The sequence below is a fragment of the Ambystoma mexicanum genome, chromosome 13, assembly GCF_040938575.1.
Source record: "Ambystoma mexicanum isolate Mex_15411 chromosome 13, UKY_AmexF1_1, whole genome shotgun sequence".
NCBI lineage: Eukaryota > Metazoa > Chordata > Amphibia > Caudata > Ambystomatidae > Ambystoma > Ambystoma mexicanum.
In genome coordinates this window covers 739782356-739802895 of record NC_090938.1, presented here as the reverse complement: position 1 = coordinate 739802895, position 20540 = coordinate 739782356, and the positions used below count along the sequence as shown (strand labels likewise).

The following is a 20540-nucleotide window of genomic DNA, read 5'->3' as shown; positions in this document are numbered from 1 at the left end:
CATTGTGTGCGCTTCTTTGATGAACTCAGCCATTTCCATGTGTTGTTCCTGGGCCAGCAACACTTTAGAGGGAGTAGGTTTTCTAGATTTCACCTTATGCCTGCGACAAAGAGTCGCACTCGTGGAACTTCTGTGCAATGAGCCAGCAGATTCCACAGCATCAGTCGGGGTGCAACTCCGCTGCACGTTGTACCTTATAGCACCCCCTACTGGACATAGGTTGGTCAGTCACGACGCATGGAATATCTGGATGTTTTCCGCTTTCCCTGCTGCGTATAGTGCCCTGCAATCTTGGGGTTGCTCAACCAGGCTTGTTAGCCCAGCGCTGGGTTTTAGTACCTCCCAGTGCCTGTACAATGGTGGGCCGTGCGAGGGTGGAACATTATGATGGCTTTATTGGTGTGCCAATGCGTTACAGCTTTGATCGATTGGCTTCAGGGGTGGACTGGGCACCAAGAGAGGCCCTGCAAATGTTTTTCAAACTGGCCCCATATTACACTGTGTGAGCAAGGCCAACCACTTCAAGATTCGTTTGTGGGGGGTTCTCCCACAAGACAATTTGGAAAGAAGTAGGTAACCACACAAAAGAGGCCCATGTTGTTGAGTTCCCCATAGGCCAGTCCACCCCTGCTTGGCTGCCAGGAGCAGTGTTTACCTTGTCACTCATTTGGCTGCCTCCCGTCCCAGGGACATTGGTTTGGGCAGCACTCCTTGCACATCTGTAGGGTGCTCTGCAGCACTCATCTCCTGGAGAACAGAATGGCGATGCATAGAACTCACCCGTTCTCAGAACATTTAGATTAAGGGCCTCATCACGAGTTGGGCTGTAGCCCTTAAATGCGGTGGGAACGGTATTACTGCCGCATTAAAGGGCTGGCCCTATCACGAGTTGGGCGCCAAAAAGCATCTGTTTTACCTCCAGCTTTTTTCTGGAGGTGAAAATCCCTGGTTTTGGCGGTATTACAGCCGGCTGTATTAGCCTGCAGTATTAGCACCGAAAATTCCCCATTGGATCCAATGGACCCAATCAGGAATGGGGATTTACCATTAAGGCCCAACCCGTGATCCGGTGGTAATACCCCCAGGCCGGTCAGTGCTAGCTCTATTACAGTCAGCGGTATTACAGCTGGGAATACAGCCCAACTCGTGATGAGGCCCTAAGACTGCTCCTCTTAGTGCCGAACTTTACAGAAACGCTGCTGTCTTGGCCGGGCTCCGAAACGCGCCCGTAATCTACCTCTTGTGCTCTTTTTTCTTCCTAGCTTGGTTTGCGCTTTAGAACGCTGGAGGTAACTGCCACCTTACTGCAAAAAACATCAATTTTGTCAGCACTATCACTGGTGGTAATTCTGCTGAAATCGCAGGGGGTCCTATGGAATCCATAAATGGGGTCTAACTCCTGCCATACCACCACTTGTGATCTGGCGGTAATTCCACCGGACCAAGTGGCGGTAACGGCAAATCCATTTGGTGGTATCAGGGATGCTACGCTACGCCTCCCACTAGTCTTTCAACACTGCGTCCTCCTCCAGGCTCATGTACATGCCTGTTACATCATAACTCATGTATGAAATGTAGAAACAGCACAACCCAATTCTGCATCTAACAGATGACAATCAAAGGACATGCTCACCCATAACATGCATTGAGTCTCTTCTTGCCCCGAATTAAAGGCAACCCTTCGATGTATTGTCCCCCCACACAGAGGATTTAAACCAGAAATGCATAGGGTTGCATTTGTGGTGCCTGAGCCTTTTGGACTAAATGATAGCCCCCCCCATCTCTCTTTGTGGTGTGGGTACTGTGCACCGGCTTACCGTCCCGACGGGATACACTGGCACGTAGGCGGTGCAGGGCTGCAGCTGGACCTGGTAACCGGGGTGCATGTAGCCCCCCGCGGGCAGCGTTCCTCCTTGCGAGTGAGTCTGGACCACATAGCCCCCCTGAGGGGCGCCATTGAACTGGGTCTCCTGCACGTAGCCCCCCTGCGCGTCTTGCCTGGTGAGAGTGGCGGTAGTTGGCTGTGGCGGGGGGTCGTTGTAGCCTGGAATGACGCCGTTGCATGGTCCTTCCTGTTGCACAGGGTTATACGGAGGAGGCGAGGTGTGGGGGGCCCCATCTGGGAATCATGAAAAACAAACAGAAGCCCACCTTAAGTAGAACACAGCACATCATCAAATAGTAAGATTGCATTGCATTTGATTGCTGCAGTAGCTTCTGCAGCTTAGCTCTGAATAAACTTCACCCCACTTGAGCATGTACCCCCTCCTTTGCCTCACTTGCCAACATATATTGGAAAATAGTCTACATGAAAGTACAGTAAAGTGCTCGTGCCTCATATGTCAACATCGGTTGCACTGGCCTCACTCCTATTCAAAGTGCCGTGCTTCTTAGAAGGCCAGCGCCCTCTTCGTGGAGATCAGTGAAAAGGAGGGTATCTCTGCTATTGAAGCGCCAGGACGTGTCATCTGCCATTTCCCTTGTCTTTCTTAAAGGAGCAGTGTCCCTAAAATCTTTGCTGTGATTGCCCCTCACCTGTGATGGGGACTACGTGGGCGTGGCCAGGAGATCCTCTGCATACCACTTCCGGTTACATCATCTGCTAAATGGGGGAGGAACCTGGCCCTCTGGTCACCCCCTTTAGAAGTCCCTTGGGTTCGGTAGGGGACTTTGTTACCTTATACTGAGTAAGACTAATTCACAAAAGACTCACAGAATACATTACTAAATGGGATGTGTTCATGTTTTCGCAAATGTTATGCACAGTTATGCATGCTTTACTCACTACCAGACCATCTGAAGTGGTTATTCCATGGGACCTGGCCTGGGGTGGTGGGTGTGCCAGGGGTGTGTCCTAAAGGGGAGGAGGGGCACACCTACAAAAGTGTCAACTTTAAGGGCATTCACTAAGTTATCTTAGAAACCTTGGTGTTACATTGAGGTCACAGCTGGTCGTGTTGATGGAGAACTGTGAAAGTGTAGGTACGTGTGCGGAATGCGTGGAGTAAGGAGGACTATGGGAAGCAGAAATAGTTGGGAGTGAGAGGAAAACATTATTCAAAGCTGCTGGATACGTGTGTATCTGTTCTCTCTGATGTTGAGTGAGCCTATTCAGGAGCATGGGGAATACGTGTATCGATCGGTTGCAGTTTACACAGAGTTTACAAAGGAAACAAATAAAACAACCGATGCATCCATGTATCTGAGCTCCCTATATATATATGTGTCTAACTATCTTTGCAGGTTATCATTTTTGCATTTGATCTATCCTCCCATTTTGTCTGTCTATAATCCATCCATCTATCTTTCTAGCTATCTCTCCTGCTTGTAGTGTATAGTGCCTCTGTAAGAACTGTTTCCACACATATAGGAGATATTTACACCACACACAGGATTCGTTTTGACTCGGCGCCAAAGTATTGCGTTGTGTTGGTAAGGGGGAATTGAATGATCATGGGGCGTATGATGTCATGAAACCACATTGCGGTTTCTTTTGGGATCCTTTCGTTTTGGAGTCCTGAGAGGTGCCATTTGGGACCAGTGCAGGTCGGGGACAGTAATCTTCAAAAACAGTGCGTGCAGAGCACATGGACAGTAGCCCGGGGGCCTCCGGAGAGATGAGACCTTGGATCTAGAGGGAAGCCCTGCAAGTCTTTCTAACAGGGGAAGACTATGCATGGACAGTAGCCCGGGGGCCTCCTGAGAGATGAGGCCTTTGATCTAGAGGGAAGCCCTGGGAGTCTTTCTGACAGAGGAAGACTATGCATGGACAGTAGCCGGGGGCCTCCGGAGAGACGAGGCCTTGGATCTAGAGGGAAGCCCTGGGAGTCTTTCTGACAGGGGAAGACTATGCATGGACAGTAGCCCGGGGGCCTCCGGAGAGACGAGGCCTTGGATCTAGAGGGAAGCCCTGCAACTCTTTCTGACAGGGGAAGACTATGCATGGACAGTAGCCGGGGGCCTCAGGAGAGATGAGGCCTTGGATCTAGAGGAAAGCCCTGGGAGTCTTTCTGACAGAGGAAGACTATGCATGGACAGTAGCCGGGGGCCTCCGGAGAGATGAGGCCTTCGATCTAGAGGGAAGCCCTGGGAGTCTTTCTGACAGGGGAAGACTATGCATGGACAGTAGCCCAGGGGCCTCCGGTGAGATGAGGCCTTGGATCTAGAGGGAAGCCCTGCGAGTCTTTCTGACGGGAAAACTATGCATGGACAGTAGCCCGGGGGCCTCCTGAGAGATGAGCCCTTTGATCTAGAGGGAAGCCCTGCAAGTCTTTCTGACAGGGGAAGACTATGCATGGACAGTAGCCGGGGGACCTCCGGAGAGATGCGGCCTTCCATCTAGAGGGAAGCCCTGCGAGTCTTTCTGACTGGGGAAGACTATGCATGGACAGTAGCCCAGGGGCCTCCTGAGAGATGAGCCCTTTGATCTAGAGGGAAGCCCTGGGAGTCTTTCTGACAGAGGAAGACTATGCATGGACAGTAGCCGGGGGCCTCCGGAGAGATGAGGCCTTCGATCTAGAGGGAAGCCCTGGGAGTCTTTCTGACAGGGGAAGACTATGCATGGACAGTAGCCCGGGGGCCTCCGGAGAGATGAGGCCTTCGATCTAGAGGGAAGCCCTGCAAGTCTTTCTGACAGGGGAAGACTATGCAGGGGGTGTGCAGCCTTAGTGATGAAGGACACAATTTATCTGGCCTTAGTGCCTTTGTACTTCTTGATCCCATGTGAAACACTGCTATGAGTGACAAAAAGATTTTGCGACCTGCGCAAGGCTGTAGTTCTGTTCAACTAGACCTGCAACATGCTGTCCAGATCCAAACTGTGGAGGGCCTCTGCTCGAGACTATGAGCCCGAGGCAGAAAAAGTGGAAGTCAGTGGAGACCTTGCGAGGAAGGAAGGAACTGTTTTATGAGCTGCCTTGTCGTCGCCTGCAGAGGTGACAGCAACTAGGAAGGCCGCTTTCCTGGAAAGAACATCATGGTCACAGGCAGCCATAGGCTCACAGGGATTTCTCCTTAGAGCATCCATGACCAAGTTCCTGCTTAAGTCGGGAGAGGGCCTGGTGGTTGAGCTGAAGGAGGCTGTCAAAGAAATATCTGATTTTCGCATACTGCAGAAAGAAGAGATTTTCGCCTCTGTTCAAGTAGGTGACAGTAGTCAAAAGATAGATTCCTGTAATAATGTCCCCGGAAAAATGTCTCCTTACTAAAAAGTTGCCGTTTTTTGCAGAGACATTATTACATTGAACATGCGAGGGACACCCCTGCAACCCCTGACATTTTTTTTTTTTTACAAGGGGAGCAGGGGACATCCCCGCAACTCGTCCCCATGCATAATGTCACCATATTTAATGTCGCCAATGGCTTTTCCCGGCGACATTATGTATGGGGACATTATGTATGCTGACGTTATTACCCGATACCAAAATATACTGTTTACTAGAGTCCATTTTGAAGCCATAACTGGCCAAATGCGATCAGAAGGACAGAAGGAATATTTTATTTTTTTGTGTTTTATATAGCACCACATCATAGTGTTAAAGCTGAACTTACAAAGCGTGCCCAAATAGCGTCACAGTGTTAAAGTTGAACTTGGAAAGTATGCCCTAATAGCATCACTGTGTTGAGTTCAATTAAGATGGTATTCCCAACATCATTGAGTGTGTCTCATAGCGTCACTGTGCTAAAGTTGATTTTAGAAAGTGTGCCCAATAGCGTCACTATTAAAGTCACTGTGTCAGACGAATTAAGAAGGTATTCCCTACATCATTGAGCGTGCCCCAATCGCATCACTGTGTTAAAGTTGAATTTAGATGGTATTCCCAACATCATTGAGTGTGCCCTAATAGCGTCACTGTGTTAAAGTTGAATTTAGATGGTATTCCCAACATCATTGAGTGTGCCCTAACAGGGTCACTGTGTTAAAGTTGAATTTAGAAGGTATTCCCAACATCACTGAGTGTACCCTAATCGCGTCACTGTGTTAAAGTTGAATTTAGAAGGTATTCCCACCATCGTTGAGTGTACCCTAATAGCGTCACTGTGTTAAAGCTGAATTTAGAAGGTATTCCCAACATCATTAAGTGTGCCTGGTCGCATACACTTTACTGATTACCACAATATCACACTACTACGCTTACTCTCTCCTATACATCACCATTCAACTAGAACACAGCAGTACTATGACACATTCGGTATAGCTGTTCTCATACTAACATGACCCATCAAACTACCCATCATCCTAATAAAACACAGCTAGCTGAGCACATACCGGCTAGCTTAGGCGTCTCCTCAGGCCTAACGCAGCCAGAACTCAGTCTGGATGTCCACACTCCGGACTGAACACATTCAACTGATCTCCTCAACACCACACCTACTGCTAAGAAGCAGCTATCATGCAACAACCACACCAGCTGCTCACATACCCGGTGTGCCCACGCACTTTATGTCTCTCTCTCAACTGACTTGAACTGCGGTTCCCGAGGGCGTTCAAACTACCAGCGCTTTGAGATCATACCAATGATACATAAGGCGCTATACAAATGCCAAGTAACATAACATAACATAGAATTTCCAGTTTCACAGCACTTTGTAACAGGTGTTACTAATTACCATCGTTATTACCTACATTTGTGGTACTCAATTTACAGCCTTTGGAATAGTGGAGGCATCAGTCAGGCATCAGTCAGCCCAGAGGAGTATTGAACCCTAGTCCGCGTGGCGGCCCCTCCTGATTTGAAATATTTATATTGCGCACTAAACAAACTACATTGTATCAAGGCACAGATGGAAAACAGTGTGCAGATAACGTGGACGGACAACGAAAAGGACTCAGATGCCAATCGATACAACCAGCGAAACCCAAACCTGACCTAGCTTCAGTAAGAAACTGAGTGCTTTACAAGTCATAGGCTTTCTCAATGACATCCAGAGATAATAACTTTTTGCATCTCTGAGAAGACTTCTGAGGCTACTCTGATGACAAAGAGGCGATACCGGTGGAAGCCTCAGTGAGTAAACCCATCTTATTAAGTCCAAGACCCCCTCGCCTTTTGTGGCTCCTCCTCATTCATCTGAATGCTGGCTCAGCTGGCTACCGAGGAAAGGGTATTTCTATAGAAGGAGGGGCCTTGGGCACTGTCACCTCAAGGGGCGTCAAGCCAAAGTCTCAGTCTGGTCAACCGACTCTGCAGCAGCAGCACCACAACTCTTATTCCAGATCCTGGAGTGCATCTTCTTATCCCCACGGCCAAGTTTAGATTTTCCTGGCTGTCCAGACTTGTGCACCTTTAAACACCTGAGAAAAATGAGAAGATACCTGTAGACCTGCAAGTCACACTTGCTTTGCCGCGGTACCTCTTCAGTATTAGGTGAAAAGGGAGATAGAGGACCATTTCCTGAATATCTGATTTCAAATTGCAAGCTTTGAAATAGACATGGCACAGCATGACACTTCGCTGGGACATTCCTCTGGCTACGGAGTCAGTCGTGTCTGTTTCGATTAACAGTTACCGGAGAGCAATCTTTTATCCAACTCCAAAAGGAAGGAAACTTCCTCAAACACCTCCTTAGGCAAATGTTCAACTAGTCTATCCCTTTATTCCAAGATTTGGGAAGGATAGCAGGCTGAGATGAACGAACAATTGATGTGTCCCTCAAGTTTAATGCAGAATTTGGGTACACTTGTTTGCCCAGGTTTTCCAAGGCACTCCTGCCTTTGTCAAGGGAATGTGACACCTTGGAGGTGGGTAGCATCCCTTTACCTAGGGTCGCAGAAATTGCAACCGACTCTGCTCACAAGTTGCCCCGCACAAGAACCACCTCTTCCTTAAAACACTGCTACTTTGTGTCCAAACCTTTTGATAAGCCAGGCTCCAAAAAAGGCTTTCTTAAGAGGCCCCCATCGGTTCGAGCAATTAAGCTTCCAAGGGAATGCATGTGAACGATTCCCTAGCCTTCATTTCTGCAAACAGTCTCCTCCATCTCCCAGAGAAGCTTTAGGACTCTGGATTGTTTGCAAAAACTAAGGTGTGAACAGGAAAAGTCCCCAAGAGAGGGCTAGGCTTGGAAAAAGTCTCTGGAAGCCCTGGGGCCAGAGGCACTGGCAGCTGCTTCTGGATATTACAAATCACCAGCCCAGGGCACTGAATGCTCATTAGGATCATGCACAGTACAATGGGCGGGGGTGGGGGGGGGGCAGCTGCAACATGGGAAAGAAATCTGGAATTAAAAAGACTGATGGGTCTCAGAAAAAGGATCCACACCTTTTCCTCGATTGACGACCCTTGAATCGTCCACATACAAATAAGGTTCCCAAGGGGCCATTTTAAGTCCCTCCTCAGGCTTAATAACCACGGCCACCATAATCCAATCAGCCAATGGGATGATAGTCAAGTGTTTTTTAATTTCATTCCTGTCGTCTTCAAGGTTCATTGAATGCACAAATTGCATATAGAAAGCACAAGCATTTCACAGTATTAACTCCCATAACATGCCCCTTCAGTTATTCTTTATCATATTCAAATTTCCTAAAATTAACATCTACATCAATTCTAGAGTGCATAGTCATCACCCGTGACCTCAGACCTGAATTTCATACCAACACTTAAATACATGAATTCTCCATATTATACATAAGGCACGTTTCGGTCAAACAATCTAATTCCATACCTTACTTATTTAGAATACATTAAGTCAGGAATTTTTGTTTCATGTTTGTACCAATCATTATCTAACCAAAGAGAAACTCCAACCAGTTTTGGTCCGGTATCAAAACGTGATCATGAAAAGTGACCGAGTCTTCACCAGGGGTTTAGCGTTCCTTTGGTCAAGATCATTAAAGTTCATCTATAGTGCGCTTTAGGTGGGATTGTGCTCGGACATTGTTCACATTCAGGTGGGATTTGCAGTTACTCGTCTAAAAACCACGGTGCCTCCAGGTCGCTTCTCCTGGGCTACTAAATTTGAGGATGAATGGTAATCCTTTATCCATAAAGAAAGGGGAGTAATGGCAGCTACTGATATTGTGCACCTGGTTGCAGAAGGGCAATTATTTTCCCCTTGTTCAGCAGATAATAAATATCACATGACTTCCATCCGGCAGCTTTATTCCGTGAACCAGACCAGCAAGCAGCAGGCACCCAAATATTTAGTTGTACAATTGTTCATTGACAATTTCTAGCGTGAAATGGAGGTCACACAGGTCCTAAGTCACATATACATTAACAGACACTGTGATCGTTCTTAATACAATATTACAGCATGATTCTTTGTCATGTGCTTCTGTTTAGTTGAAAAAGGGGTTTGGGTGGATTACTGCGAATCTTTTTGGTCGTTGGAGAATTGGGCGCAAATTTATTTTTCACAGGTACATTGTGCCGCATATATATGTGGGGGGGGAGACCCTGCAAACCGCCCTTAACCCCTTACATTAATCATACCCCTATTCCTACCCCCCCACATATATATGCGCCAAAACGTGCAAAAAATGTGCGACCAATTCTCCAACAACCAAATTGGACGTGCAATAACCAACCAGTCCCCAAAAATGGTCTGAGTAATTAATGCTCGCATCAAGATGGTCAATGCATCTAAAAAACAAACCAATATGTTTCGTTCATTCATAACATAGTGGCAATCATGTTGTGCCACATTGGTATAATGCTTTGCGCCATTGCACTAAATCCATGTTTAGTTGAAAGCATCCATTTTTGTGATAGTGACTTTGTTAAAAAACACTCAACAATTTTAAAGTCCCGACAATGAAATTCTTGGTCATATTAAAAAATGTTATGCTCGTGCCGCAAGGGACATAAGTATACCTTGTGGCATGGCGTTGAAATTGAGTAACGTATATCAAGGATCTGGTATGTTGCCAGGGACTCTGGCACCAAGAGGCAGGGTTTATGGAGGCACTGCAGCTCAACCTACAAACCATTTATTTTAATTGTATGTATTGTTCATTTATATAGCGCTTATACACAGGTGAAGAGCTTCAAAGCGCTTCAAGGCGGGAAGGGAACAAGGTTGCCTCAGGAGAAAGTGGTGTACAGTGTGGAGGATGCAGTACCGAATACCCGGGTGCCTCAGGAGAAAGTGGTGTACGATGAGGAGGATACAGCACCGAATACCCAGGTGCTTCTGGAGATTGTGGTGTACAGTGAGGAGGATGCAGTACTGAATACTCGGGTGCTTCAGGAGAAAGTGGTATACAGTGAGGAGGATGCAGTACTGAATAGCCGGGTGCCTCGGGAGAAAGTGGTGTTGTGACAAATCAACTTCCGAGGCACCGGGTGTCCAGGGATGAATATCTGTTTCTAAACCATCAATCAGCCCCACACCTCTAGTACACCAGAAGGGATCCAAACAGATTGGAAATACAACTAAATTATAAACCTCCTTGTCCAATGTTGGTAACGTGTACGCAACGGCAGGCTTATCTCCGCAAGGTTGTGGATCATTGGTTAGTTGCAACACAGCGAAAATACAATGATTACCCAATGATAAAAGGGACTGTCCAGTCAAGGTTGTATACAAATATCTACTTTATTATTAGACAGTTCTAGCACACTACAAAATACAGCCAACCCTGTAAAGGAGCACAGAGGACAGATAGTTTCACGAAGGAAAGGGATGCACTCTGGATACTGACAGGAGGGTAGTTGGTAAAGCAAACAGTCTTAACTGTTGCCCTTTTGAACAAACCTAGGATTTCTTATGTACACAGTATCCCCAGGCATAACCTGTAATTCCTTCCTGGACTTCTGAGAAGAAGCCAAAGCTTCCTGGCGTGCCAGAATACTACGATGGATGCCTTCCAGGTCCACCTCACATGGACCTCCACCACCCAAAGCCAAAGTTCTCAACAAGGTGTCTGCCTTCCTGCCCCTCATAAGTTCAAATGGAGACTTCCCCGTGACCAACGAAGGAGTCCTGCGATAAGCAGCCAAATACTGTGTCAAAACCTCCTGCCGATCCAAACCATTAGCTAAAGCCAATTGTATGGCAGACTTAATAGTACCATTCACCCTCTCAACCAGGCCATTGGCTGACGGATTATATAAAGCAGTCCGATGATGGGAGATAGCATGTTGATCAAGAATATCTTTCATAGCTCTGAACATGAACTGCACACCATTATCTGTCACTAAGTTGGCAGGTAACCCTTCACGGTCAAACACTTTCCTCAAAAAGGCAATAACCGAATTGGTAGTGACATTTCCAAACGCAGCTACCTCAATCCACCTAGACGTATAGTCCACTAGAACCAACAAATATCTACTCTCAGGCTGAAGACATTCAAAGGGGCCCATGATGTCCAAAGCCAATTTAGACCAAACCTGTTTGGGAACATCTACAGGATGTATCAGTTGGGGATGCAATACCTTGCTTTTTTCGCTGATGGCACAAGCCTGACATTCTTTTACCACCTGTTCAAAATCTTTGTCCATCGACGGCCACCAGTAATTTTCCCTAAGTCTCCTCTTGGTCAAAGAACGACCCAAATGCCCAGCATGCGCGAACTCCACAATTTTACCTCTGAGACTGACGGGCGGTATTAACTTGACACCTCTGGAAACACCCCAAGGACCCACAGCCAATTCATGCAATACCTGAGAATAGCCCTTCCCCTCAGGTCTGTCCTCAACTGCCTGCCAGCCTCTGATGAGACCTTCCCTGATCCACTTCAATTCAACATCAGCCTCAGACTCAACGTCCCACAACGATTTTTCCACGGCAGATGCAATATAAGCAACTTGACAGCCTTGCAAGTCCTCCTCTTTCTCCAGCACCACCTGATCCTGACTGTCACCATCCACCGTGGGCAAACGGGACAAACAGTCTGCCACTTCATTGAGCTTTCCTGGAAAATATTGCAAGGTGAAATTGTAATCCTGTAATTGTAATCCTGTAACTCAACCGACCACCTCGCTATCCTTGGGGATACTGCCACCACACCTTTGGTAGAAAACACCTGGACCAAAGGTTTATGGTCCATCCTGACTATGTATGGAACACCCCAAAGAAATGTCTTGAAATGCTTCGAAGCCCACAGCACCGCCAAAGCCTCTCTTTCGATCACCGAGTACCTGCTCTCCACTTTCCTTAAAGTCCTTGAAGCAAAAGCCACCGGGTTCCATTCACCATCCAACCATTGTTCCAACACTGCACCCAAACCCACATCACTCGCATCCCCTGTGAGTACAGTTTTGTTCTTGGGATGAAATGATCTCAGGCACGGAGCATTTTCCACTTCCCTCTTAACCAGCTCAAATTCTGCCGCATACTCCTCGGACCTCACAAATCTGGCTGACTTCTTCATCAGGGCCCTCATGGCCACCGTCTTTTCAACATAGTTGGGAATGAATTTAACATAATACTCTGCCAGACCCAAGAAAGCCCTCAGCTGGTCTTTATTGGCAGGAACAGGTGTATTTCTCATAACCGGGACTAACTTAACCTTAGGGCTAACACCCTCCGAACTCAGTGTATGACCCAAATAGGTAACTTTATCCACCCCCACCTGACATTTAGACAGTTTCACAGTCAGACCTCTCTCTTTAAGAATTTGCATCACATTCCTGACCCTGACATCATGTTCCTCCCTACTACCATCCCACACCAAGATGTCATCCTGAAAATAACTTATTCCGGACAATCAGCCAAACAATTCCTGCATCAAACGCTGGAATACTGCAGAGGCCGAAGCAAGCCCAAATGGCATGCGACAAAAACGGTATGCCCCAAAAGGAGTCACGAATGATGTGAGAGGCCTAGAGTCAATGTGCAGGTCTATTTGATGGTAAGCCATAGACAAATCAAAGGTGGAAAAATACTTTGTATCACCCAATGTCAACAACAACTCGTTAATGTTCGGCAAGGGGTGCCGATCCACCTAAATGCTGGAATTAAGCTCCCGGAGATCTACACACATTCTGATACCACAGTCACCCTTCTTGACCAGGACCACCGGAAACAACCACTCTGACGACTCAATAGGTTCAATTATGCCTGCCGTCTGTAATTTAATCAACTCAGCTTCCAATCCCTCCCTTGCTGACACCGGAACTCTTCTGACCTTGTGCACCTTAGGCACAGCACCCCTCTTCAATACAATGCGATGGGCAAAACCTTTGAGCTTACCAAGGGTATCCGAAAATACCTCCGGAAACTCAGCCATGAGCAAAGCCGGAGTAACCGTGGTACTATCCTCACCTCCCTCTGCAATACTGAGAACAGGAACTTCCTTACCCGGATGTATCTGCATGCCTAAAGCCGCCTGCTCATCCCAACCCAGGACACTAGTGCCTTTGGACGCCACATACAGTTTACCTAGAGCCCGCCTACCATTGAACGAGAAATTCGACCAATTGTAGCCAGGTACATCAATAGGGTTCTGCCCATAGGCACACGGTTTGATGTCCGATGCAAGCAAAGCTGAAATCTGCTTCCCCAAATCTCCTTGATATACTTCTGAAGCCACCAAGGTGTAAGGTGACCCTGAATCAACCAACATATCCACCGGATGATCATCAACCAACACTGAGATCCAGGGGCCCTTGCGCATACATCCATCCACATGCAAAATCACTCCCTGCTCAGGCCTACTGCCGGAGGCACCTTCTTGCAACAGTGCCGAATCCTCTGGAGTCACACTAGCCACCACTTGCATTTTACACATACGTGCGTAATGACCCATTCACCTACATTTCCTGCATTCAACATTGCTAGCAGGACATGATTTAGAATCAGCCGCATGACTAGACCAACCACCATTTTTACACACATCTTTACCCTTAGACCACCTGCCCCCTTGTCTATTAGACTTATCAACAGCTTTTTTGTTCCTCAGCATCACAGCATGAACCACATCCCTAGAGACATCCCTCTCAGTAACAATCTGTACACTTGTCCTGGAGGCCTCAATTGATTGCTCTTGCAATCTCCAAAACTTTATCCAAGGGTGGGTCGCTTTCAATCCATAACCTTTCACTGATTTTCTGATTAAATGTCTTCATCATAATTTGATCCCTGATGTGTTCATCCAAATTACCCGAAAACCCACATGTGGCCATAAGCGCTCGTAATGCTGTAACATAGGCATCAATGCACTCTGTGGACCCTTGTGCCCTAGAAAAGAACTTATAACGCTCTAAGACAACATTAACCCTTTTATCAAAACGAGCTTGCATCTTCTTCAAGGCAGTCTCATATGCACTTATGACCATTTCTCCCTCACCGCCACCTGGAACCATCACATTCTCTCCAGGCAGGTGACGGAAAACCCTCAACCCCTCAGTACCAATACAGTTAAGAAGTGCAGCCTCCTTTTCATCATCAGTAAACTTCGTCCCGCCGGCAGCCCTCAAATACACTTTGAAGGCATCCACCCACTGATCCCATGGAGCAGTGGGTTCACCAGGGTTTGGCAAGAAGGCGGGGTAAGGCCTTGCAGCTGTGTGCAACATGTTCAAGTGAGAGTACCACAATCCACACCCAAATAGTTTGTAGATCTCAAGTAACTGGGAAAGTACTTCCTCTGTGGCGATCAAAAACAGGATCCCCCTCCCCCGATCACCAGTCAACACAGGAAAGGTGTCTTCAAGAACTATATGTCAGCTCCTCTCAGCAACAGTGAGAAATTGTAAACTGTAACACCAAAATATGCGGGGCGGCACTGCCAAAGTGAAGGTAATGTACAATTCTCAAACTCGTAATCCGTGAGACAGATCCTCCTGGCAGCCCCACCGGCAGTGCTAGAAGAAAGTCACCTACCAGTCTACAGTGGCCACAACTCAATTGCTGCCAGAAACGAATAACTACTGCCGATGCTGCTCAACAGTCAGCGCCACACCATACAGCTGCCGCTTGCTGTGTAGTAACGCCCTGAATCCTAACAGGACATCGTCAGCAGCAGCAGCGTCGGCTGCGTCCCATCCAACGCGGACGCGGACACAGGGGAGTTGGCTCTTCCCCCTGGACAGCGGTGCAATGTGGCTCAGAGCGGGCAAAGCGGAAGAGGGGAAGAAGGCTGGCCGCGTCCCCGGGCCGAGCCTGGCCGCTTTCGCTCCGCAAGCTGGGCTCCGATCCAGCCCAACCCCGAGCCGGACCCGCCAGAGACCGCCTCCTAAAGCCGCACGAATCCCTCAGAGGCTGATGACAGCTCCAACAGCTGCCGGAAGATGGGGCAGGGCAGCACACACCCACTGAGGGGCCTGCCATCCGCCGCAACACCCCGACAACCACCGACAGCCCTCTGGTATGCCCAGCACCTCCGATCTTCCTTTTCTGCGCAGATCGGGCCAACAGCACGCCGAATGACCGCACTGGCTGGGCAAGCACACGGCCCGGCAGCTGAGACTGTCCGCCGCAATGAAGACAGCAGGAGCGCAGGAGACACACGCGTGGAGACAGATGGGGTCCACACTGATCGTCGTCGCCAATGACAAAATCCACCACAAGGTAAGCGTAGTATAACTGTTCAAGGTTATTTGGTTTCAGCACAAAGGGAGCAAGGGGTCGTAAATCTCACTAGGGGCCTTCCGGAGAAGGACCAGGGGGACAGAACCACAATGTACCTGGTGCTTGAGATGATCTTGATGCTTGACAGTGTTGAGTCGGTTCCTGGATGCTTTGCAGCTCCTACGACACAGTTCAAGACGGGAGACAGCTGTGGGTATCAGGCGGCAGGCAGTTCGGCAAGCGGTGCTGGACGGATGACTGCAGGCTGGCCTACACGGTGGATTTGGGTCAAGAATCGTTGTCTCTGTGCTGGTTGGCAGATCTAGAACGCTGGTCAAGGCATCTTGGACGGCGTTAGTGACTGCAGCGTGACAACAGTCAGTGGTGCAGCCGGTCATGGTTCGAGGGCTCGACTGCCTCGAAAATGTCCTTAAAAGATTGACGTTGGTTGATGCTTGTTGTGGCACTCCTCCTAGCTTCTTCGCAGGGCTTGTGTCGTCCTTTAAGGCAGATGGTCCAAAGCTGAGGAGAGTGTTTGCAGGCAACAGCCTTGTCCTTTGTTCAGATACTCTCTGGCACTTCCCACCTAGGAAGTTTGCTGGCAGAACCTAGCAGGGCATGTTGTGTGCTGTCTGGGTACTGGTTCTGGAGTTGCCGGATGGGTCCTCGGAGGTCGGTATCTCCCTCTGTTCCCTGGGAGATGTTTAGGGGAGGGATCTTGCTTTCCTCCTGGAAATCCTGGCCTTCCTTGACTGGCGGAAGCTGTAAGGCAGACTGTACTTTCAGCCAGGGTCCAAATGAGTCCTTCTTCTTACTCCTTTCGAAGTCGTCGGATGATCTGCTAAGTGAGGGGCTCAGCCCCCTTTTAAAGCCAAATGGGCCCTAGTGATTGGTGAAGGCTAAGCCTACCTTAAGAAACCAATCTGGGGTCCTCACCAACAATCTTCTGTTATGCGTGAGGTCAGGACCAAAGTGCTTTGCAACAGGAAAGGTAAGAGGTGATAGATAACATGTACTCCTAAGTCCCACCCATCTTACTGTCTTTTGTAGATCAAAGTGTCTCTCTGATTAACTGAGCCCTCTGTGGCTCTTGATCAAACGGCAGGTCTCCCTTGAAGTTTGTGGTAAGAACAGGCTTCTGTCTCCCTCAAATCACATACTTCGTCCCTCTTAAAGGGAGTTTGCCTAGGTAAACAGTTGTCCCAGACATGACATTCACAGCCCTTCATACAGAGGGGTGGGAGCTAGCTTCAAGGTGAAACATTGCATATCAAAGAGGTGTTTATTTTCCTCCCCATTGTTAAGTTCTGTGACCAGGCCTATTCGCAGGCCTGCTTCAATTAACTCTCATCAGTATGCGCCGCCACCAAACAGAACTTACACAATACAACAGGGTGGATCCAAGGAGCCTTTGTTATTTTAATTAGGCTGCCCATGCCCGGAGGAAAGTGTTGCCCTCCCCCTTCTTGAGATGCTTTTGATGTACCTGTGGCTGTCACATTCCAGCTGAACATGACAGAGGAGGACGGCGCCTGTAGGCTGTGTCCCCCCAGAGTAAACGTGACTATGCGTTTCGTGCGGTGAGCAGGGAAAATGTGTGCGGAATGGCCTCACACATTTTCGGAGGTTGATCTACCATCATTCATTTTCATTTTAAAAAATCAAAAAAGCCCAGGCGAGCGCACACTCCCCGTGTGGATGGTCGAATTCCTTACACTACTCAAAATACTTTGCGGTCCAACTTTTCTGTGATTGACACCTTCTACAGCAAAGCCCGGGCACAGGTGATGATAAAAATATTGACTTCTGCTGGATTCTCCTTTGAAAGAGGGGCACGCCAAGGTTGCCCACTTTCCCCTCTCTTTTTTATATATATGTATGAAACCCTTAGCTATTGCAATCAGACACAATTCAGGGATCAAGGGGGTTGAATGTGGTAATGGGGCATCAAAGGTTCTGCCTTATGCAGACCACCTCATTATAATGTATAATGACTCTTTATCAAGCATCTGTGGAAAACACTAGAACTATTTGGTGGAATTTCCAACTTTAAGAAGAATGGCACAAAGACATAAATATTCCCGATTACCCTGTCCTGATATTAGAGTCTCTTCCTGGCAGGGCAATTCACCTGGGCGAAAGAGGGATTTAAGTACCTAGGCATTAGGGTTAGCAGTGACACACACCAACTTTTAGCACACAACATGCACTTTAAATGTATTGAAATTAGGGCCTAATTCAGAATATCGGATAGGCTGAACTTGACCCTATGGAGAAATATTGGGACAATTAAAATGACCCTATTGTGCAAGCGCCTTTAAATTCTTCACATGCTCTCCCTGCCGCCCCCATGAAATCTCTCCCTGTTAGCCACAAGACCTCCAAGGGGTTCTTATGGGTGGAGGGTACCAAGTCACACATTTCTATGGACGTTCTGCAGCCAGGTCCACAATGGAGGCTTTGGTTTGCACAAGGTTAAGTTATATGACAGAGCCTATATCTTTCGGATGCGTCTCTACTGAATGAATGCATAATTTGACCGGGCGCCAAATTGGTTCCGGATTGAGGTGGCGTGAGACAGCCCCAGCCCAACACGCTATATGCCAACTAGGGAGAAAGTGCTGCAGACAGCATCTACCCCTCCCCCCCCAACCATCAGACACGTGCTCTCACAATGGAAGAAAGAGAACCAAGAGAAGGGTGAGAAATGCTTCCTATCAGGAGAATAATGCCTCTTGGGAAATCCTGTTACAAAGATTGATAATTACACACTACACTAAAAGGAGTGAGCCGACTAGACTTTGAATTTCTGAGGATTCAATCCTGGCAAAGGCAAGATGAGGATCTCCGATATCAAAATCTCCATCCACTATCCACCGCTCTCTGCTCTACATTGAATATAGGGTTGCGTGACCCTCCTCCCGGTCTCTACGTTCGCTCTAATGTATCCTCACTATCCACTGCCACAATTTACCAACTTCTGGCTCCACACAGGATTGGACGAGGTGTGCCACAAGGTGAAGAGAGGAGGGAAAAAGAATTGAATCAGAAGATTACTGACCATGACCGGTATCTGATCTGTATGAATGCCTACCGATGGGAGGTAGACCTTGACCTCTCTTACACCCATCAGAGGACGATCCATTCATATTGGTCTCCGTGGATCATACCGGTCTCCGTGGAGGATCCAGACCTGCAAGCTGCTCCACACTATGTGGTGGGCATGGCAACTCACGTGCTGTGGTCTCGCAAGAAAGGTGGGACATTTTGGGGGGGGGGGAGTGCTTCAACGCATCGATTTCATCTTGGGACTCACGTTCCCGAGAACACCCATCACCTGTATTTTGCGTCTGCTGCCCCCACAGCTGCAGATCCCCACTGCAAATGTACAGCGATCATACAGAGCCCTCATCATGGCCAAAAAGCAAATATTCAGACATTGGAAAAGCAGTAGTAAAGCCTCATGTGAGGATTGGCTGCCAGACATGCCACTACTCTCAGGAACTACTCTCTTCCTTACAGTAGAGAGATACACTGGAGGCCTACAGTCTTGTATGGGGGTGGGGTGCATTTGATGGCCTTTATGCGCTATTTCTCCTGTTTGGTGGGTGTCACTGTTTGTCTCCCCACGCCCCCCTCTCTTTGAGAGCTTTTGTGAATAAGTTGATGTTTTGCTGTTCCAGCGAGGGCCTGCTGTACTTATCCTGAAGGGCTGGATTCATTGACCCTATGGGGACTTTCTATTTACAAAGCTCGGTTTTACACTTAGGTTGTTTAACTCAATAAACAATGTATTGAAGAAAGACGAATGAGCTTCTTATTTTTTAAAGTGGGGCTTTCCATCACAAGGCCGCTCCTTCTGTTGGAACCAGGAGCAGGTAACTGCTGTGGCCCTGGCACGTGCCCTGATCCTTAGGAGTCACAGCCTTAATCAGGGGTTTCTCTGGGATCAGATGTTGGCCAGGTCACTGGAACTGGGATTCCAAATGGCAGCCGGGTATCGGTGAAGGTACAACATGGCATCCAATGTAGGGTCTGCAAAGGGCCAACCATGAATCAGGCCTGCGGCATCCCTTGCGCAGAACCACCCGGCATCGGTCTAGTAAAGCAGAGGGGCTTGGTTGCAGCATCAGACCTTGGATGCCCTTAAATCCCCCTGGTGGGAGCAAGCAGTGAGTTGGGGGTCTGTGACTGTGCTGCCAAGATGAACCTATGGAATCCACTTAGTGCAGGGGACACACAGTGACATGGACGGGATGCCAACAGCCCTTACAAGTTGCTGATGGAGCACCCTGGGGCACATTATTACTAGATCCCCCAGTGAGGAGATCAGTTCTGAAGGGCACAGCGAGTGCTGAATGCTTCGAGGGTTTGGGAACCTGCAGCGCCAAAAGATGGGAACTGTCTTTTCCGGAGGTGTCCCCGGTCCCCAAGGTTGTTTCACCCTCCAGTTTTGAAAGTCAACTACGCATTCCTTGGACCACTCTTCGTGCTACCACTTTTGGCCCTGGGGAAAAGGAAATTGGCTCACTAGTGGCATGTTCTCAAGTTCTGGGAGGGCTGGCACACCTGTGGTCAAAGCTCCAGGTGTAGCTCACCACAGGGGACGCCAATGAGGAAGCCGGGGCTCCTGGAAACTGGGGAGCAACCATTTGCTAGACCGCGTACGCGGTTTAGTTGTTCTGTGACCATAGGGATAGAAGAAGGACTTGTACCTGTCTGAGTTCAAAGTCCTTTACACCTCTGCCAAGATCGCTCACACAGACTAGCCTTTCTTCTTGTTTGGGCTAGTAACTGGGCGACCCATGGGTGCCGCTGCACAGGCGGAAGAGCTATACTCGGGAATGATGCTTCATGAAAAGTAGAACTGTACAGCTGAAGTTTCTAGATTCAAATTAAGATAAGTCAAGACTTGAACCAAAATGTTTCATCTGCTATAAACAAAAATAGAGCAACCTCGGTCTATCATGAGAGAAGATAAATTACCACGTGGTACTAATCCTTTTTGACGGGAGAGAAGTGGGGTTAAACCCTGGACCATACCGCACTTCGCCCTTCTTTTCCGTCTTTGGTAGGTGGCA

The 20540-nt window shown here is 48.2% G+C and overlaps 1 protein-coding gene across 1 annotated transcript in view; it reads right to left on the bottom strand.

Moving 5' to 3' along the window:
- The window catches only part of PRRT1 (proline rich transmembrane protein 1), a 227036-nt gene that overhangs the window by 50836 nt on the left and 155660 nt on the right, over positions 1–20540 (bottom strand). The window contains exon 2 of the mRNA XM_069635023.1: positions 1818–2119. Coding sequence (XP_069491124.1) covers positions 1818–2119 — 302 coding nt within the window. The remainder of the gene's footprint in view (positions 1–1817; positions 2120–20540) is intronic.